Below are 21,712 nucleotides of genomic sequence, written 5' to 3'. Positions count from 1 at the left end.
CCCCCCCCCCCCCCATTTCTCAAGGTCCAAGTCGTTGATCATTATGCGGCTGCCCCTAAATGGCTTTGATGCTTAAAAAAAAAATCTCATTTTTCTTAAAATCTGGTTTGCATGGACGACTTTAGAATGGTTCATATAATGAAGGGAAATGTTTACCCTTTATTATAAAACTCCCGTTGTCCCACTCAAATCCACTACATGGAATGATAGTTGGAGGGTCATAGCGGTGAAGCTGTCCAATAACCAGTACTGCTTGTGCAGGTTAACTTGTGAAGGGGCAGACTGGATTTTTTATCCTGATCGATGACAGGTTTTCTGAGTGAGGTTTGAGGTCCTTTGCTTCCACCATAGCCCAGTCTCCCCTGGCAAGAAGTCTGTATGGGGTCACAACTAACAAGGCCATTTTTATGTAAAATGTCCCCAAGGCAAAGGGCAGACTCTATGGTGAGAAGATGAAATGTATTACCCAGAGCTGTGAAGTGCTTCAGGAATGGAAACTAGAGACCGCATGTTCCAGGATTTTGAACGATTCCCCTAACATATGGAGGGATATAACACACTTTTTAAAACCTGTTAGGAGCCAGTCTGAGAGTTTCCTTTTGGATTATGGCACGTTCCTCCATGTAAAGAATTAGGGGTGGTTTAGTTATTTTAGCAAGATTAGGGCCAGAGGGAGAAATGGCTCTGATGCTTTTGGGTCTCGTGGCGGCCAGGGCGGATGCCCAGGGGCCCTGAGAGGTGTGGGAGTAGGCGAGTCCTGCACCACCTGGCAGGTACATCCCGGAATCGGGTTGGTTGGGCCCAGGGCGACCTCTTATCACCTGCCACCTGGGAAGCCTGACCCCCGGACTCATTTATAGGGTAGAGATTAGCTCCAGATAGGACTTGGCCCATAAAAAGAATTATTACCTAAAAATCAAGGAAGAGGAAGTTATAAACATGTGACTGGGCTTATAAATTTTTCCTGGCTCAGCATTTGGTGGAATTAATTTGTTAGTGTTTAATAGATCATTATGGATCTTCATTGTATTAGAACCATAGGCTTTTAATGCTGCTTAGAATCTTGCAGGTGATCTCATTGAAAATTCAAGCGGGGCTGTCCATGTGCTGAGGTCTCATAATCTAACCTTGGTTTTTCTCTGCAGAGTGAGTAAAATAAGACCCCTTTGCTGGGGTTGGGGTGCCTTTCTGGGCCTCAGTTTTTCCATTTTTGAACCAGGAGGGGCTGGATTAGATGATTTCTAAAGTTGGTCCAGCTTTTATATTGTATGACTTACTCTCCCTCTTAATGCCAGCTCTCTTACTTTCTTTTCTCTTTTCTTTTCCTCATTAATCACCAAGAGAGTTGTCTTTAACAATGTTGGGGTTATAAATCCATTAAAAATCCCTACAAGAAGGTGTTAATCACTTTCTGGAAAAATTCCCATACAAACAAAATACTGCTTTTCATTTTAGGATGCTCCTGGAACATGAACTCTAGTGTATGAACCTTGTACTAAGGGGGTGAGCAAAACGCTAGTGAGCAGGGACGTGTCCTTCAATAGACAGATCCACAGACACTAACCTTTCTCTTGTGCTCTGGCCCCGCTCCCTGTCCCCCACACAGCTCCCTCCTCAAGGAGTGGACAGTCTCCCGCCTTTCCAGCAGGAGAGACCCATAGGAATGTGCACCCTGCCAAGTTACTTTCTGGGAGGAACTTGGTGGTGTCGTTTCATTTCTCTCATTAGGTGCTCCTCCCAAATTTGTCCCGTGTTTATAAACGCAAGGGACTGTTTTAGAATTCTGGGATACGAGCTCCATTCACTTTGCACGTGAGGAGAACCTCAGAGAGAGTTTCAAACAGCTCAGCCAGGTCTAGTTAGAGAAAAGCCTTTGGCTGGAGCCTACGGTTTTCAAATTGAAGCCCAATGACCATTCCACACACTTCACCCCTTTTCCATACACAACGGGGCAGTTGGGGCTATTGGATGAAAAGGTTACATTGGGTGTTCACAGGACCTCACCTCCTTCTCAGGACCTGGATGCCCTCTCTGACCCCATAGCCACCTGCAGAACTTTTATAACTTGTTGCTTTATGGACCAGCGTGGCTCTAGATGTGACCATATTCTTGGGGACATTATGTCTTGTCACTACTGATGGTTTCAAACTTGTTTGCCAGAAGAGGTCACATTTTAATCAGAAGAATAGAAATGCCTTTTTTTTTTTTTTTTTGGGTGGGCGTCTGTCCAACTGCCTAGGGGATTCCCACCCCTGTTCTTGTAAACGTGGGCTGAGAGCTGATACGGCATGATTGCTTTCTCTTTTCTCTGTGCTGTTGGGACAGCTGTCTGCTCTGGCAGAATGATCTCCCAAAGGATGTCTTTGGGCACCTTGGGATGGTGAGGTTCCCTGGTTTTGGCACCTTCTGGAAGAGTCTATCCGGGCTAACTTTGTCTGTAGCCACAGCTGATTTCCTCACGCTTGTCTGCTATCTCCCAGTTGGTCAGAAGAGTTCCTGAGGAAGAAAGTTGGGGTAATAATAACAACATCTGTATTTAGAGAACTCTTCAAAGGTCCAGATGTTTTCTACACATTGTCTGAGCCCTCCTTACAACGATGCCAAGTACTGGTAGTTGTCCCCGAGTTTCAGCCAGTGTGGCTGACACTTCAGTGTTAAAAGATGCTCCCAGACCACCCAGCTGAGAGATGGCGGGATTCAAATGGGACCTCCACTCTGCCCTTCCCAAACTCATGCTGTTACCACTAAACCAGCTGTGAAGGAACAATCTAGAGGGATAGCCTGAGACTTTCCTCTTTCTTGGAGATCACAAATGTCCTATTTGCTCACGAACACTGGTCAAACTGGGCATCGAGCAATGGAATTGGCTCTTAGAGCGATGGGTGCTCATGGAAGGGACCTGGAAATGTAAAAATGACTTTTCCCTATCTCGTGCTAAAAATGGAATGATGCCTTAGATGTGCCTGAAAGGAAACCTGGGGTAAAAGCTGGAAGGACACAACCAGAACAGTAGGTGGGGCCAACATCTGGGTGAAGGACAGCTGCCGAGTTCCCAGGGAGCTTTCAGTTTTCATTCAGGGCTCTGAGTCCTGGAAGCAGGCATTGTCTTCTCAGGGCAGGCGGCCAGCCGGAGTCCTGGATCTGCGGGTTTCCCCCAGCTGGCCCCTGCGTTGCCGCCCTCTGATTTTCCCGTTAGTACTTCTGGGCTGTTAAGTACCTGGGGTGCTGTGATGAATGAGACAGTGCTTGTAATGTCTGAGACTATGTTATTTTCTTTCTAAGGATGTGTGACCGGAACGGAGGCCGGAGGCTTCGGCAGTGGCTGATTGAGCAAATTGACAGCAACATGTACCCAGGGCTGATTTGGGAAAACGACGAGAAGAGCATGTTCCGGATCCCTTGGAAACACGCTGGCAAACAAGATTATAATCAGGAAGTGGACGCCTCCATTTTCAAGGTAAAGGCTGGGCTTCCCTCCCCTGACCATGAGCATAGCTTCTGTCTTCCCTCACCGGCTGGTGGAGGTGTTGAGTGACAACTTTTCTTATTTGCTTGAAAATTAATCCCAATTTTTAAAAACAAACATTGATTGAGTGCAGAATGTGTCTAAAAAATATACCATGTGATTTTGCAACTATTATGTGATTTAATCACTTTGAGGTCAGTTGTAGAGTGGTGCCTTTTCTGATGAGATTAAGGACACTTTCTTCATTCTTGCAAAGTTGTAACTTCTGGTTGGCAACGTAGGGTCAGCTCAGTGAGAGAGACACCATCTGTCACTGCTTCCGGGCTGGGTCAGATGGGATGTCCTGCTGCAGGTGCCTAGAAATAGTCTCCTTCCCTTGAGAATAGTGAGCACCCCAAGCACTGAGGGACTTGCTGTTTGGTTCTGCCATTTGCACGGTGACTGCCAGCATTGGTTGGGGGTTTGCTCTGTGGCAGGCCTGGCCCCACAGGGTTTGAGTTTTCCTCTCACACATTCCTCTGCAGGAGGTGCTGTCCTTGTCCTTGTTCTGTAGAGGCACTGAGAGGAGAAGTGACCTGTTTAAGATCTCACAGCTCTTAGATGATGGAGGCAGCATTTGAACCCAGGCAGCCCCCCTCTGAGCCCACGCTCCCAACCTCCAGCAGTACTGAGAAACAGAGGTTTCTTGCCATTATACCTAGTACACCTAGATTCAGGCCGAGGAGCCAGGAGCCAGGGCAGCGCAGCTCTGCAGCCTAGTGGGTCACCAGAATCCTGTCCCCCACCCCCCCTGCTCCCTGGGGTGCTTCTCTAAGGCTCCAGAAGTGCAGTCTCCATCCCCTGAAGAGATTTGTAGCCCTAGTCAAGGTGAGCCCAGGCTTCCATTTTTGCAAACAGATGCACCACAGGTGGTCTGACTCAGAGCCCCGGTTGCAAACTGCTGCTGCTGCTGTGTGCTGGTTCTGTGGGCATTTGGGCCTTTCCCATCACACTGCTCCCTGCTTCAGCTTATGCTCTGGGGGTAATGCCCACAGAACCGGGACAGGGAGGGGACAGTGAGTGATATGGAAGAGGAGTGCAGAGGCTGAGTTGTGAAGGGCCAGAACCAGACCTGAGACCTTGGATGAATGAGGGGAGTGAGGCCCTGTGGGACCCCTTGGCAACACCAGACTCAGCCAGGGATGACTGTCTTCTGACACAAAATGACCAAAGATCATACCTTGGCCTCAGAGTGGAGTATAAGTAGGTCAAAGTTGGCTTATGAGGCATTTCCGTCCTTCAGTTCTCTTTCTGACGTTTGCAGTGGGGCCACACATGTAGCAATTCTATTAAGTTTGTCACCTGGGGTTGCAGGCCTCTTTGAGAATCAGATGCCAACTACTGGCCCTCTCCAAGGAGAGTGGGCACCTGTGGATGTTCTGCACTCACCTTCAAGGGGTCCCATGTGGCCTGCATGTCCAGCAGATGTTTTTTTCCCATCAAGGACCCCAGGTCAGGAGCCTGGGTTCTGCCAGGTTTTTGAGCTGAGCTAGTGCATCCTTTCTCATTCATGGGGGGATGCGGATTCCTCTCTGATAGAGGTTTTTTACCTTTAGCGTTATGGTGAACTTCTCTTGGGAATGACTCTAGCTAAATTTAAACAGTGCTAGGGTCCACCTGGTCAGCTGGGAGTTCTAGATCAGCGGTCGCCAACCTTTCGGACCTCACAGACCACCAGTGGTCCGCGGGCCACCGGTTGGCGACCGCTGTTCTGGATTATCAATGGCTATCAGCTGGGGCTCCTCAGCTGTGGACATCTAGGGCCAGATTGTTCCTTGTTGCGGGGTCGTCCTGTGCACTGTGGGGTATTTGGCAGCATGCCTGACCTTACCGACTAGATGCCAGCAGCACCTGCCCCCCACATGTGACAACCAAAAATGCCTCCGACATTGCCAGACGCTCCCCGGGGCGTGCTCTCCCCTTTCACATTGGGAGCCCCTCGAGGAGCTGACCATGGCCAGGAAGGGCAGATTGAAGCAGAAGTGTGGGGTGTGGAGGGCACAGTCGCAGGTTGACCATCAGTAAAACTTCTTCAGGAGGAGCGTAGAGGGGGCTGGACCAGTAGGCTGCATAACCCTGGCTTGTGGCTTGCTGGAGGAGATGCAAGGCCGTTCCCTTCACACTGCTCCCTGCTTCAGCTTCTGCTCTGGGGGTAATGAAATAAAGCCCCAGATTTATGTATCTTATGCAATGTTCTGCATGGCCGTTTCAACAGCGTTGAGAAAAATGTGCAAGATTCCCAATGTTTCCGTTGATTACGCAGTCGCTCAGTGTGGCAATCTGACATGAGTGTACAATCTCAGCAGGAATGGGGGCGGGAGGGAGACAGGGCGCCCACCCAGAGCTGGGCGGCCACTGGGAGGGCGACAGCCTGGGCTGGTGAAATACAGGTGGGAAGGAGCCATCTCTGAGTTGCGCTAGCTCACGCCATCCTCTGCGGGGCGTTTCTCTGTCCACCAAATGTGCCTGCCATTGGAAGAAGTCAGTAGGCAGGCCCTTGGTGAGATAGAGCCATTTAGGGCTTTTCTGGTGAAGTGGAGAACGCTTTAGTTTCATAAAAGTCCACCTTTAAAAAATGTCTGAGTTAAAACCAGTTTGTTTTTCTGCCTTAATAAGTGGGTCTTCAGAATCTACTTATACCAGAGACCCCTTCACTGTCCGCAGGCGTCATCCTGAGGTCGGCTTCATGGTGGGGACCAGAGATGGGAGATTGTGAAGGACATTGAGCGCAGTTTGTACCACCCCTGGTATACTGATGAGGCCCTGATAGCAGCTCATACTTATTTTAAAAAAAGTATTTTGCTTCTTTTTCAGAATGTTCAGGGTGGAAATCGAGTTAAGGGGTTCTTGAAAGATCTCCCAGCAGGGTGATATCTTAGAGCCAGCCCGAGAACCCTGGAAAGAACTCAGTGCAGGCTGGAAGCGGGTCTCTGCATTTCATGAGCTCCCAGGGGATTGCCATTAAGTCGAGAACAGCTGGCATTTAATCCCATACAGGGTCACCTCGGAAAGTTACCCCTTGGAATTGCAGTTTCCCAAGTGGGGTTGAGAATTTCCTCTAGCTCTGGTATTATTTTAGGTTGGAAGATTCTGCCTAATGCCAAAGGTTATTTTCACCTGACAGTAGTGACCTAATTGGTGTGTTCTGTATTCCAATTTTGAAATTAAAACTATGTCCCTTCACACCTTTGATTTAAAAACAAACAAACAACAGTGCCCCATTCTACCTCTGACCTTAAGTTTCCAGTTTTGTATCTTTGTTCCTAGTTCAGAGTCTAAGGTTTGGAGAGGTCAGAAAACAGAGCTGTGAAAAACCCAACAGAGTGAGAGACTATTTCATTGCATTTTAAACAGCGCCTGGGGAGGTGTGGGGGGCGGGGAAGGCTAGAATAAATGCCAAAATGCAAAACACAATTTCTATTAAAAGTAGCAGGGCAGTCAGTGGATGACCACACTCAGAATTTTTGCAAATGTTTCCTTCTCATGCTAAATTTTCATGCCAGGGGTTGATTAAAAAACACACACACACAAATTGTTCTTTGTTTTGAACATTCTAGTGAAACCATGTGCACTTCCTCCTTGTGCTACTTGACCTCAGGCTCCTCCTGGCTCGCTGGTCCAGGGAAGGAATTGTGTTGGCCTGAGTTTCAGTTTCAGCTCAGCTGGGAGATCTTGGGGTCCCCTTCCTGGCCTGGGTCTTTTTACATCTGTCGGAGAAAGTGGTCTGACTGAGGCCTGGAATTCCTTGAATGAGAGCTGATGGCTAAAAATGGCTCTCAGGAGGGCGAGCAAGTGCTGATGGTGACGGTGACCATGGATATCTGTGGCCGAGGGGCTGACTGTTTCATGTACTGCTTTCTCTCCTTTCAGGCCTGGGCGGTTTTTAAAGGGAAATTTAAGGAAGGGGACAAAGCTGAACCAGCCACATGGAAGACAAGGCTACGCTGCGCTTTAAACAAGAGTCCAGATTTTGAGGAAGTGACAGACCGGTCCCAGCTGGACATTTCTGAGCCATACAAAGTTTACCGCATCGTCCCAGAGGAAGAGCAAAAATGTAACTATCCTGGATGGGCACTCAGTCCAACAGAGGCTGCAAGGCCCAGGCCTAGGGTGGAAGCCGCCGCCCACAGGGTCTGGGGCAAGTGGTTTTAGCTAAACAAAATAGTTCTCTCCTTTGTATAAGGAATTCTCTTCCCACTGACCTCACCCACGATCTGCTGACCAAGTGGCAGCTTCCAGTTGAGTGAGAGGTGGCGCCGATGGAAGGAAAGGGCGGGAGATTGGGTGGCAGCCAGCTCTGCTGGCCTGGAGTGCTGCAGGATATCCCTGGGGTCAGGGATGAGATTGGGCAGGAGCAGGGATCCTCTGACAGTGTGGAAGGAATTCCTTTTGTTTTCTAGCAACTCTGAGAGGAGGCTAGGGGACCATCAGGTGGACAAAGAAGGGATGGCTGACTGAGGTACAGAGTGAAGTTCTTGAATGAATTTTTGGATGATGACACTGTTAGTTTCATTGCTATGACTCAACACTGTCAGAGCCTGGTCATTGTTTAGGAATTCAGGATGTGATGATTCCTGAAGTTTCTTCCAGCTCTGTAATCCCAGGAAAGCATCTGTGAAGAATTCAAAGCAGGGATAGCAACAACGTGCTGCACATCTCCCAAGGCCTGATACCCATGCTCCAGTCAGACATCACTAATCAACCAGGATGTGTGGAGCTCAGATCTGGCCCCAGAATCCTTTTCAAAGTGGTGTGCTGTGCAGCTGCTATGAATCGGAGCTGGCCCGTGAGATAAAATCTAATTGCCACCTCTGGTTTAAAACATGTGTTAACACATTGATTTTCTTAGCCATTAGATGTAGCAATTAGAATATTGGCATGGCATCCTTTTCTCCTTCAAAGAAGTCCAGTAAGGCCTGAAAGAAATAGAACTCTCTGGTAAGGGCTATGTAGAAATTCTAAGCTTGAGTTCTTCCCACTGTGGGAAGGTTAAAAATGTTGATGGGTAATTTTTAAAAAGTTAAAATTGTGACCCTAACAAATATATGGTGAACCTGGATCAGAGAGTTACTTGACTCATTAGTGAGGGAACCAGATCGATGACAAAGATCGAGGCCTGAAAGAAATAGAACTCTCTGGTAAGGGCTATGTAGAAATTCTAAGCTTGAGTTCTTCCCACTGTGGGAAGGTTAAAAATGTTGATGGGTAATTTTTAAAAAGTTAAAATTGTGACCCTAACAAATATATGGTGAACCTGGATCAGAGAGTTACTTGACTCATTAGTGAGGGAACCAGCTCGATGACAAAGATTTGACAGAATATGCCACACTGGCAGACATGGTCAGTGAAGGGCGGAGGCGGAGCCTGGCACTACACCACAGCTTGGGAGTTATCTTTTCTGCTGGTCGTTTGTAGCTTAATTGCCTGTACATTAACACCTGGCTTTCCTGAGCCTGAAGTCTAATCAGTAGTCAGTAGGAGTCAAACTGACCTGGAAAATCAGATGACCCTTAGGGGAGACCTCTTGGATAATCCTCTGGAATGGTTTCAAAAGGCCAGTCATCTTTTTGCTTTACTTCCCAGTTTTGGAAATATGTATATATTTCCAATATGTAAATATTTTTTGTCACCACAAAGTAAATTGTGGTTTGAAGTAATGGAGAAGTTTCTCTTACTCCTCTACCCCAGGAGCAGCCAAGCTTGAACTGGCAGGTGACCCCAACTTGTTTATAGATGGGGCACAGCCAGCATCACCTGCAAGGGTGGATGTTAAAGAAGCAGGTTCTCAGGGGGGCAGAGAGGCATGGCATTTGCATAAAGTCTACATGGACCCATTCTCCTCTGTACTTCAGTAGTTTGCAAGCTCCATTGGGGGTGCCCCACCTGCCCTCTACTTCCCCCATCAACAGCTTCTAAGTGAATTCTTGAATCTATCAAAGTGGAATAAAAGTTCAGCAAGGATGAAACAATAGGCCAATTTTGTAGCTCGCTGGGACTAATGTTATAATACATCTCACACTGATAAACTTAAACTTCTGGCTGGGGAAGAGGCATAAGAGTGAGGAGGAGACTAGCCTGATCCAGAGAGCTTGTTGTGGAAATGCGCACGTGCCTTTAGTGATTCCTGACGAAGGCAGGTTCGAACTGGGCCTGGGTGAGTCTTTGCCGAGCCGTGCATGTGCGTGGGCGCTGGGACTAATGTTATAATACATCTCACACTGATAAACTTAAACTTCTGGCTGGGGAAGAGGCATAAGAGTGAGGAGGAGACTAGCCTGATCCAGAGAGCTTGTTGTGGAAATGCTCACGTGCCTTTAGTGATTCCTGACGAAGGCAGGTTCGAACTGGGCCCGGGTGAGTCTTTGCCGTGCCGTGCATGTGCGTGGGGTGTGTGTGTGTGTGCAGATGCACACGTGTACTGGTATATTTGGAAAGGCTAAAAGGAGATTTCCTGCCAATTAACTTAAAAAAAAAAAGAATCTAACCTGCAAACATATTTTGCCAGGAAACCTTTGAGTGCCTACAAGTGCCCCAGCTTGTAAATTTAACCTCTGCAGGGCGGTAGACACCTGGTGTAAAGGGGCTCTGATATGCATTCATTTGAGATCCCCACAAACAGAAGGAAGAGAGACCCAAGTGCTCTTTGGCCTCCAAGTGTTAGAAACAACAACAACCAACTTCTCTCTTTTGATTCTGCTGATCAGATGACTGAAGAAGCATGGGAAAAAAATGTCTAGGCCTTTCCCAAACCAGGGAAGATACTTTTATTTCCTTCCACTCAGCATTTAGGAACAAACCACTGATGGCCTCAGTGATGGTAGGGATGCCTCAGAGCTCTGGCCACATTTTGTCATGTTTGTCTGCTTTTCCACAGGCAAATTGGGCGTGTCGACTCCTGGCTGTGTGAATGAAGTCACTGAGATGGAATGTGGTCACTCTGAAATTGACGAGCTGATCAAGGAGGTAAGTGGGGCAGCGTTTCCGGAGGTCTGGCCCGACAGCAGAAGGCATTGTTCTTGCTCTACCAAGACATCCAGAGCCTCAGGCTCTCCCAGCAAACCTTGTCTCTACCCCGGCAGAGAGAGAACGTGAGGACTGGGCCACCTGTGTGAGGCCAGCCTCCTCCAGCCGGTCAGCCCGTTCACCTGGTGTCCAGTCCTTAATCCCAAGGGCTGGGGAGAGTGCTTGCTCTGTGTCAGTGATGCTCCCGCAAGCTCTGGATTTTCATACTTAAACCTTCTGAATGCCAGTCTTTTGTAATGCACCCTATATTTTCTTACCTTCTTAGCATGCTGCAGTGAACAATATGGGAACTTTCCTTCCTGCTTAGGGTTGTTCCTATGGCATGATTATTGTACTAGCTTTCATGGCTGGTGGGCTGCCTGTCTTCCAATACACAGCTTTTCATCCTTGATGGGTTAGAACGCCATATAACCACGCTTGTTAGAATTGTACGTAAAGTCATAGTTAATAGGCGATAAGTAAAGGCTTAATGGGGTCCTAGGCAATGGTTATTTGAATACCAATTTTAGCTCTTTGGGTGCCATTTTCTTCTACCTTTAGCCTTTTAACTATGTTTTTATGGCTCTTACAGGGTGGACATTGCATAGCTAAGATAATCCCACACAGCCCTTGTGAAAGGTGGTGGAGGTGCTATATAAATTCTTAATTCACATAGCAATGCTAGAATCCTTGGGAGTGGCTTGGTGGTCAGGAAATGCAGATAACAAAATATAATGTACTCTGAGCTGCCTGACTTTTCTGCACATGGCAGCTGTTACGTGTCTGGGTGGTCTTTGGCAGCAGATCAGCGGAATTCCTGGTTTCCTGTCACTCCAACAATGTCCCGTTTTCCATGAGGCTTTTCTGCTGACTCAGCGAAGAGAGTGAAATAACAGGATTGGTGCACCAGGATCACAGGAAAAGCAGATTTCAAAAACGTTTCCTCACTGGATTTACCAACCTCCTTTAAGAAAGGGGTCCGAGATGGAGAGTTGAGACATGGTGTATTGAGTGAGATTCACGAAAGCGTGGCAGAGTCCATTCAATGTCAGGGGTGCTGGGGGCCCAGAACTGGCAACAGGCAGTTTCAGGAAAAGGTCAATAAACTTATTATTAAGGGCCCTGAAGAGGCTAGTAATTCAGTTACGTAGTTTGATCACTGAGCATCCTGGATCTTTCGAGATACAAGTAAAACTTCCCTTTTGTCTTATGAGCTAACGGTGACAATATGGTCTTCGTTAAGCATAAGCCTTTCATCTTTACAACACTGGGGTCCTGCTTTGGAAGCCTAGTGACTGTGCTGCTCTCTGTCTTGTTCCCGGTCGCACAGCGTCCTGTGGATGAGTACATGGGGATGGTCAAAAGGAGCCCTTCCCCGCCTGAGGCCTGCAGGAATCAGCTCCTCCCAGACTGGTGGATGCAGCAGCCCAGCACAGGTGAGGATGGGAGTCCAGACCACTCCCAGTGCTTGGGGGCTGGACGTGTTTGAATGGTTTCAGCCTTATAGCAGCCGGGGTGGGGTGAGGAGGGGACGGGACGGGGGTACTGCTATGATCCCTATTTTATTGACGGTGACTGCCTCCCAGGAAGACACATGTGTCCTTCCCATAGGAGGTGTCTGCTCCTGGGGAGGTCAGAGGGGAGGGAGTGCAGTGAACTTCTCCAGGACCAGAGGGGATTCACAGCTCTGGGCCACGTTAGGTCTGTTCGGTCCTCCATCCAGTTTCTTCAGACATCAGGGACCTCTCAGAGCCAAGCACAGCCCAGAGCGGCGGCTGGAGAGCAGGAGAGCTCCGGAACGGGCACTCGCTCGCTCAGAGCCCCGGATTTGAGTCCCCTGTCAGAAGTTGCATATCGTATATAAGGCTCAGTTTCCTCATGACAAATGGAGACACCAGGACTGACCCTACAGGGCCTGGAAGCTAAATGAGGCATTCACCCTCTTATTAGCTCCTGACGACCCGCCCCCTCCACCACTGCTTGAAATGACCCTCCCTCTGGGAGCATGAGTGCCTTTGCTCCCTTACTTGGCCTCTCCCCCACTGTCCCCTGTGGGAGACCCGGAGGCGGTCGCTAGCCTAATGGGCCTCAACGGTTGTGGGTATGGGGTGGTGTCAAATCAGGGGCCCTGGAGAGCCCCCCTCCCTGTGCCAGCAGCACCTCTGAGAAAGCTAGCTCGGGCCGGGCTCCCCTTCAAGTCAAGCCCTGGCTGGTGGACACGCAGTCCCCCGGTATTTTGGGAGCAGGGGGAAGGAAGCGTGGCCCCACAATGTCACACTGACACATGGTCAGAAATCCCACAGCACAGAGGAAGTCTCCCCCCTCCATGCTGGTTGGGTTGAGGTCTGGTTTTCTGCGTTTATGAAACATAGGTCGCCGCACTGAGAGGGAAAAACACCGAATTCAGCGGAAGCCTGTGGCAGGGCCTCAGGAGCACGCCATATGCGGCTTTTTAAGAAACTTTTGGAGAGGGGGAGCATTTGGGTTGCTTCCCCTGCACACAACCGAGTGTGGCTGGATCTGAGTCTGCTTTTCTCTTCCTCAGCAGGCTTGCCGCTGGTGCCGGGTTACGCCGCCTATGATGCACAGCATTCAGGTACGAAGTGCTCCGGGCCAGGCCGGGTGGGGGGCATTCTGAAGACAAAACTCGAAGGACCTGTGTGGGTTCTTGAGGGCCCCTGGATGAGCATGATCTGGTGTCAGAAGTCGGGCACCTGATTTCCCCTTTTCACTGTTTGGTTTGGGAGTGAGCAAGTGGCTGGCCTCTTTGAGAGTCTTCTTGGACTGGACCAGCAAACAGATCCGAAGAGCTCTTTGCAGGTGTAACTATATGGGAGAAAGAGTGTGGGGACAGACACACTCAAGGCCCAGCTCTGCCCCTGTCATGTGACCCCAGGCAAAGTAATTGAACCACTTGGGACCTCAGGTTTCTCATCTGTAGAGTAGGGACAACAGTAGCAACTACCGCATGGGAATGTTGTGAGGGTCAAACACAGTGTTATTAAAACTTTCTGGTAGGGACATACTGGTCAATGGATGTCACCAGTGACAGTTTGTTTTACTCTCTCCCACCTAAGTTTATAGCAATAACAATGCTAATAACGGTAATGGTGGCGATGATGCTGGTGATGATGGTGGTTATGATGGTGATGATGATGGTGATGATGGTAATGATGATGAGGGTGATGGTAATGATGAGGGTGATGGTAATGATGGTGAGGGTGATGGTAATGATGGTGATAAAGATGATGGTGGTGATGATGATGGTAATGATGGTGATAAAGATGATGATAGTGGAGATGGCGATGATGGTGGTGATGATGTTGGTGGTGATGGTGGTGGTGATGGTGGTGATGATGATGGTAATGATGGTGATAAAGATGATAGTGGTGGTGATGATGTTGGTGGAGATGGTGGTGGTGATGGTGGTGGTGGCTGACATTAGTGAATGCTAACTGGGTCCAGGATCATCATTGAGACTTTCATGGCCTAATCTCTGGCTGACATTAGTGAATGCTAACTGGGTCCAGGATCATCAGTGAGACTTTCATGGCCTAATATCATCACTTTCCACCACCCCTAGGTAGGTGCTGTTATTTCCGTTTCACCAGCTCAGAAACCCCTGATCACATAACTTGTGGGCCACAGAGCGGGGTGTGGCCCCAGGCTGTTCCATCCCTGCTCCTGCCCCAGATGACAGAGGTGGTCTCTGTGCCACATTGTTGTCTAATTACATTGGGGACTCAGACCGTGTTCCTGCCAGCGGCTCCTGGAATTTACATTCAGGCTCGTTGATGGTGTCTTCAGAGCAAAGGAAGCTGGTGTCTTCCCCCAAAGCGGCAGGTTCTGTGAGAAGGGAGCAGCCTGACTCCTCAAGATGGGCCACATAATGTTGGGGCCGGGGACCCGAGGCCTCCTGGCACAGAGGGGGAAACGGGGCGCAGAGAGAAGGGCCTTGACCACGGCCCTCATGGGATGAGTGTTTTTGGGTGAAAGAGGCAGGTTCTCACCCAGGCAAGAAAATTTTAAAGCAAACGATGATCCCATTCATCGAGCCCTTGCCCATTGCACAGCGGCCCTGGGAGCGGGGGACTGTTATAATCCTGGCTTCACAGATGAGGAAACTGAGGCTTAGTGGTTAAATCTCTCATCTCAGATCACACAGCTGGTAAGCGGGATTGCTGGGTTCAAACCCAGGCATCTGGCTTCAAGTCCGTTTTTAGATTTATGCTGGGCAGCCACCATGCTCACCAGAGGCTCAGCTCCTGGAGGCCCCGGGTCATGGGACCGGGCCTTTGACCTGGTTAGCTCTGGGCTATGGCCCCGGGAGTCTGCTGACCAGCGCTTCCCGGGGGCAGGAGAGTAGTCTGGCACATGCTGCAGTGTCTGGGCGAGAAGACATGGTCTGAGGAGGAAGCTCCCTCAGTTATTCCAGAGCTGTCTCAGCACACAGCAGGTGGAATGACTCGCAAAGAGAATCCTACACCGTTCCTCTAGAACAGTGGTTCTCAACCTTCCTAATGCCGCGACCCCTTAATACAGTTCCTCATGTTGTGGTGACCCCCAATGTCATTGTTACAAATTGAACATAATTAAAGCATAGTGATTAATCACAAAAACAATATGTAATTATATATGTATTTTCCGATGGTCTTAGGCATCCCCTGTGAAAGGGTCGTTCGACCCCCAAAGGGGTCGTGACCCACAGGTTGAGAACCGCTGCTCTAGAAGTTGTGGACTTTGGTACCTCTGCTCGGTTCACACAACACCTCCCCAGTTGTCAGGGGCCCCCAGTTCTTACCCCTATAGGGACAGGTAATATTATGGTGAAGTGTCAGGAGAAGGACAACAGGGAGTGGCAGAGACTGTGGCAAAGTGGAGGGGCCACCCTCCTCTGGGCTGCTTGTGGTTCCTGCCCAGTGGACTTACAGACCCAGCCAGGCTCAATTTTCCCATTTTAGAAACCAGAGGTGTGGATTTTTAGGTGAAATTTTCCCATATAAAAGGTTGGCAGCAAATTTGTGTGAGCAGCACCTCACTGTGCTGGTGGATCCAAACATGTCTGTGGCTGCTGTTTGTGCTCTTAACTGTATGTATTTGAAATAATTGGGGTGAAGTACAATGTTTGAAACTGACAGTGTGACTTGGAGCTTAAGAATACAGATGTTGTGCCCTGGCTGGTGTGGGTCAGTTGGTTGAGCATTGTTCCATGCACCGAAAGATCACTGGTTCAATTCCCAGTCAGGACACATACCCAGGTTGCAGGTTCGATCCCCAGTCAGGGTGGATATGGGAAGCAACTGATGAGTGTTTCTCTCTCTCTCTCCCTCTCCCTATCTCTCTCTCTCTCAAATCAATTAAAAAAAAAAAAAAGAACTCAGATGTGGAGCCAGTCTGCTAGGGAGGGAGTGCATCCAGGCTCCCCAATTAGCAATCGTGCCATTGACAACAATCACCTTAACCTGTCTATGACTCAGTTTTCTCACCTGGAAAATGGGTATAATTTTAATAGTCTCTACCTCATGGGATTGTTGTGAGGATTAAATGTGCTAATAGGTCTAAAGCACTGGGAACAGCACTTGGGATGTGCTGTGTAGACCAGGGACTGTGGCTTATAACTTCAGGGTCTCATCTATATAGCTAATCTTTTGTCCTGTTACCCCAATTTGTTTAATAACCACTTATATGGTGCTGACATATGCTAAGTACAAATGCAAGCTCATTTCATCCTCACAGTAACCCAGTGAAGTGGGAGTATTATTATCTCCACTTTGCTGATGGAGAAACTGTGGCACAGAGTAGGGAAGCCGCTGCCCAAGGTCACACAGCTGGGATAATGCACCAGGCAGTGGGTTCCGGAGTGTGAGCTCTGCTGCCACTGTGGTCAGACTGTCCCCTGGCAGGGCTGTCCTTGGTGGGCGGGTGGATGTAACGGGAGCAGGACAGGGATGCAGCGTCCTGCAACCTTAGGATTGCGAATGGCTGGACTGAGTAACTGGAGGCCCTTGATGAGTGGCTTCTGCTCTGTGGGTCTCCACTGCTCGCCTATAGGGCACGGTGAGCCATGGCTCAGGCCCTTCTGGCTTGAATCTCCTCTGAGCCTAAGCTGTCCCCTGGCGTTGGGGTCACTAGGACAGCCCTGCCTGGACATCTGGCACACCTTGTCCGTTGCTCCTGAAGTTCATACAGCAAGAGACACTAGTGTGAAATAAGGCCACAGCCGTGACAGGGCAAAGGGGCAGAGTGGTGGCAGAGTCATCTGGTGTGTTTCATCCATTGGGACAAAGTTCAGAATTGTTTCAGAGTGAAGGAAGTGGAATGTGTCAAGTCATCAGGCGATGCGGACATGGCAGACTTGGAGGTGGGAGGATGGTGAGTGGGGGTAATGACACAGGGAGTCGGATGCTAGTGCTGCTTCTTACCTGCTGGGTGACTCCACCTGGGCCTTAGTTTCCCCAAATATCAAATAAATGAGTTGGACTGGAGCCCCTGCAGCTCTGATTCCTGGCCTTGTGTGAGTCTAGACGCAGGGGTGGGCAAACTTTTTGACTCGAGGGCCACAATGGGTTCTTAAACTGGACCGGAGGGCCGGAACAAAAGCATGGATGGAGTGTTTGAGTGAACTAATATAAATTCAAAGTAAACATCATTACATAAAAGGGTACGGTCTTTTTTTTCTTTTAGTTTTATTCATTTCAAACGGGCCGGATCCGGCCCGTGGACCGTAGTTTGCCCACAGCTGCTCTAGACTCCCATTAACGCCAACGTGGGAGGAAATGGAGCCTGTGGGGAGTCCTAGTATTTGACTGAGTAAATGATTCTTGAGCAAAGCCCGTAGGAGCGTCCAGGGAATTGTAAGTGCACAGCAGCATGAACCCAGCTGAGGTAGGTGGCCCCCACAGGGCTGCCCCTGGCCGTTGTGCAGGTGTGCGCTGCACAAGTGTAGGGGGCACCATGGAGTTGGGCAGCTCACAGTTCATGTGGCTCAAGGGATCAGCCCCAGATTGGTCTTAAAGGGTTCCCCAAACTCACCAAGCTCATTGATAGTGCATGTACTTCTCATAGTTTAAGGCTATTAAAATGCAGATTTCTCTAGGAGTATCCCTGAATTGAGCTGTTGTCTTTATTCCTCCCTTAGTTTAGAGGTTCCCAAACTTTAGACACTTGAGCCCCACCTTTCACACTTTGGTTTTCATATCTGGGTATCCCCTGGACTATCATGAATGTCCTGTTTTTCTCTACATCTTACTTTTTAAAACTTAAATTTACTGTAAAATGGGGGCCATCTGTCATTGCCTGGAAAAGGAGAACCAGTGTCACTGCTATAAGTAGGAAGTCAGAGGTCAAAGCACATTCACTGAAGACCAGATATTCTGTTTAGAGATTCTGGCCAAAGCCTGCCCCTTGGTTAGAGGGAGGTTGTCAGCATGAGTGTTAAAGATCCGCCGGCACCAAAGCGGGGCTTTGTTTCTCGGTGATCAGAGATTGAGAGCATAGACATACATGTATTGTACACGGTTGCCTAGTTATATAGCTGTATATACTCTAGAACAATGTAGCCTGTTGTCTACGTTCATAATGGAAGGATATGCTAGGTCTGAATTTGAGGTTAGTGAAAATAAAGAGATATCTTTTTTCTTGACAAATTCACAGTCCCCTGGATTTCAAATTAAGAATCGATGTTACATATTATAACATAGCAGTGGTATAGCAGTGCCTGTGAGGGGGAGCCAGTTTCCTAGGAAAGTAAGTTGTCAAAACCTCGTCACTCTCAGGGTGACTGATAAATTATGGCAGCTGTCAGCCCTTCCCAGCGGTAGGGAGCACACTATAATGGTTTTCTATATTTGGAATCATTGGTTTCCTTAGCAATTCTGTGTACTTATTCATGCTTATAAAATTATTATTCTTAGAAAGAGTGCATGAACTTCCCAGAATGCCAGAAAGGTCGTGGACACACAGACAGTTAGGCTCCCCTAGTTTGGGAGGAAGAAAGGCTCTGGGCATTTCCCCAGGAAGGACCAGGGGACCCCCTTCCCCTCAGCCCCTGACCTGTCCCCTGCTTTCCCCACAGTCTTCTCCCAGATGGTCATCAGCTTCTACTACGGGGGCAAGCTGGTGGGCCAGACCACCACCACCTGCCCCGAGGGCTGCTGCCTGTCCCTGAGCCAGCCGGGCCTGCCCAGCACCAAGATGTATGGGTTGGAGGGCCTGGAGCTGGTGCGCTTCCCGCCTGCGGACACCATCCCCAGCGAGCGGCAGAGGCAGGTGACGCGGAAGCTGTTCGGGCACCTGGAGCGAGGCGTGGTGCTGCACAGTAACCGGCAGGGCGTGCTGGTCAAGCGGCTGTGCCAGGGCCGCGTGTTCTACAGCGGCAACACCGTGCTGTGCAAGGACAGGCCCAACAAGCTGGAGCGCGACGAAGTGGTCAAGGTCTTCGACACCAGTCAGTTCTTCCGAGGTCTGTACACTGTCACCTTGCTGCCTGTGTCTTTTTTTCCCCCCTAAATATATTTTTATTCATTTCAGAAAGAAAGGGAGAGGGACTGAGAGATAGAAGCATCAATGATGAGAGAGAATCATTGATCAGCTGCCTCCTGCACGCCCCACACTGGGGATCGAGCCTGCAACCCAGGCATGTGCCCTGACTGGGAATCGAACTGTGACCTCCTGGTTCACAAGTCGATGCTCAACCACTGACCCCCGCCGGCTGGGCTGCCACCTGTATCTTAAAGATCACGCCTTCTTCCCAGAGCCATTTGTCGCCCACAGTCCCCATGGGGATATGTAGGGGCTAGAGAAGGGGTCCTCAAACTTTTTAAACAGGGGGCCAGTTCACTGTCCCTCAGACCGTTGGAGGGCCGGACTATAGTTTTAAAAAAAAACTATGAACAAATTCCTATGCACACTGCACATATCTTATTTTGAAGTAAAAAAACAAAACGGGAACAAATACAATATTTGTATTTGCATGTGGCCCGAGGGCCGTAGTTTGAGGACCCCTGGCTAGAGGCACAGCTGCAGCAGGGGCACCCCCTGTACTTGAATTCTGCTCTGCACTTCTTTTGCTGAACGATCCTGGGGAAACTTCTCCGTGCCTGGACTTCCAGCGTGTAGAATGGGAGGAGCAGTACAGCAGCTTCCTCGTACAGCTGTTGGGAGCATTAGGAACTTAGCACCTTGCAACTCTGTATGGACTGTCCCTACACCCTGGGAGCTGGTTAGAAAGCATTTCCTTCCATATGCCTTTGGGGCAGAATCTGCATCTTGGCCAGGCCCCAGGGGTTTGTGTGTGTGGACCTTGTAAACACTGAGTCCTCGGGACCACGCCCCAACACAGAAGTGCTGCACATCAGCCATGGTTATTCTGTGAGGCATATAATTAGCTTCCCACTGCGTGTGTTCCTCCTGGAGGTCAGGGTGTCCGAAATCAGTCAGTCAGGCTGCCTGCAGCACTGCCTGGGAACCCTTCTCTGCTCCAAAGCTCTCTGCTTCTCTCCCTCTTACAGCCAGGAGCTAGTGGCACAGCTCTCCTGCCTCCTGGCCTGGGAACTCCTGGAGGCCTCCTGGAGAAGGGGCCCTGGCAAGGTGGGCGAGGTAGCGTGCGTGAGCTCAGGTGTGAAAGCACCGAGGAGTTGCAAACGCCCGCCCTTCCTCCTCGTGTCTTTCCAGAGCTGCAGCACTTCTACAACAACCAGAGCCGGCTTCCCGACAGCAGGGTGGTGCTGTGCTTCGGAGAGGAGTTTCCAGATATGACCCCATTGCGCTCCAAACTCATCCTCGTGCAGGTAAGAACAGGCAGCTTCAGGGCTTGTGGCCAGATCTCCCAGCCCACACATCAGGACCCAGCTTATTCTTGGGCGGAAGAACAGGCAGCAGGGACTGGGGTGCTCCACTTGTGTGCAGGGGCAGGCCTGGCGAGACCTTCACGTGGCAGCAGTGGATTCTTGCCACTGCCGAGCCATCTTCTCCTGTTCTAGGACTCTCACAATCTGTGTGTCTCCCCTGCCCTTTCTTTGTATGGTTTGTTTTTCAAAATCAAAACCTCCTTTCCAGAAGGATTCCACCCTGCCTTAAGGCCTAAGTGACCTTAATAAGGGTTTTACAAGCCCTTATTTAACCGTCGTCAAAGGAATGCAGCTCTAATAGTGGAGTTCTGGACACTGGCTAGCCAAGTGGGGGACAATATTGAAAAAGCATACATAGGAGTCTTTGTAGGGATACTGCTTGCCCTTTCTTTGCATCTCCTTATTCGGGGTTCATTCATTTGGGACTCAAATGCTAGCTTTAGATGGGAGCAATCAAAGAATCTGGCTGGGGTCAAAGGAAGTCCCACCTCACTTCCCATCTCCAACTCTGACCTGTGCACCATCCCTCTAGATTGAGCAACTCTATGTCCGGCAGCTGGTGGAAGAAGCTATGAAGAGCTGTGGCGCTGGGTCCATGATGCAGGCTCCCGAGGAGCCCCAGCCAGACCAGGTCTTCCGGATGTTTCCAGATATTTGTGCCTCCCACCAGAGACCCTTTTTCAGAGAAAACCAACAGATCACAGTTTAAGTCTCTCTCTTGGGCACCCCACCCCGCCCACATCTCATAGTTCATTATTACAATTACTGTTGTAATTATTTAAGGATATAGATCCCTCTGACCTGGGGTGGGATGCCTCACTCTGCTCTTAATTTAGTAAGGGCGTTCTCCGAGGGCTCCACGTTCAAAGCGAAGTTGTGTCCAAGTTCTATCGTTCTGATGTAAACATTGAAGCTCATACCAAGTGGTCTGCATGGTGTAACTAGAACCTCTGATTAAAACGTTTGTTTCCTGTATTGTCCCCTAATTATCATTAGTTGCTATGATCCTTCAGCATTTGGGGATAATTGATATTTCCCAAGGCTTTCATTCACTTTGACTAGCACATAGTTGCTTGCAGTAAAGAAATGTGGGGACCAACTTGTGAAGACAAGTCTGCTTTCCGTCTTTATCTTCTGTTAGAGCTATAGATTTATGATTTCATGTGCTTGATTCGATGTGAGGTGCTTTTGTACTTTTAAGCATGTTGATAAGATTTAAAAATACATTAACAAGTACTTTAATAAGTATTATTAAGCTTCCCTTTAATAAGTGAAAGCAAGAGTTCTTGGCGAGTTTGGAGAATGTACATTCTTCCCAGAATGCGGTGCTAGGAAAGCGTTTCCGTCACCGTGTGAC

At 49.2% G+C, this 21,712-nt stretch overlaps 1 protein-coding gene across 2 annotated transcripts in view; it reads left to right on the top strand.

The window, feature by feature from the left end:
• The window catches only part of IRF8 (interferon regulatory factor 8), a 79,272-nt gene extending 57,942 nt beyond the window's left edge, over positions 1 to 21,330 (top strand). Inside the window, exons 3-10 of one of the 2 annotated variants that reach the window (XM_014536683.1) lie at positions 3,283 to 3,457; positions 7,376 to 7,559; positions 10,380 to 10,468; positions 11,838 to 11,943; positions 13,056 to 13,103; positions 18,582 to 18,968; positions 20,180 to 20,295; positions 20,888 to 21,330. In XM_014536683.1, coding sequence (XP_014392169.1) covers positions 3,283 to 3,457; positions 7,376 to 7,559; positions 10,380 to 10,468; positions 11,838 to 11,943; positions 13,056 to 13,103; positions 18,582 to 18,968; positions 20,180 to 20,295; positions 20,888 to 21,064 — 1,282 coding nt within the window. In that variant the 3' untranslated portion in view covers positions 21,065 to 21,330. Of the gene's footprint in view, positions 1 to 3,282; positions 3,458 to 7,375; positions 7,560 to 10,379; positions 10,469 to 11,837; positions 11,944 to 13,052; positions 13,104 to 18,581; positions 18,969 to 20,179; positions 20,296 to 20,887 lie in introns of those variants that run through there. The other variant, XM_014536682.1, reaches the window with a different exon arrangement.
• The last annotated feature ends 382 nt before the right edge of the window (positions 21,331 to 21,712 follow it).

Source organism: Myotis brandtii, unplaced genomic scaffold (assembly GCF_000412655.1).
Source record: "Myotis brandtii unplaced genomic scaffold, ASM41265v1 scaffold165, whole genome shotgun sequence".
Lineage (NCBI taxonomy): Eukaryota > Metazoa > Chordata > Mammalia > Chiroptera > Vespertilionidae > Myotis > Myotis brandtii.
The sequence above is the reverse complement of the archived record's forward strand: the minus strand, read 5'-3'. Positions and strand labels throughout refer to the sequence as shown.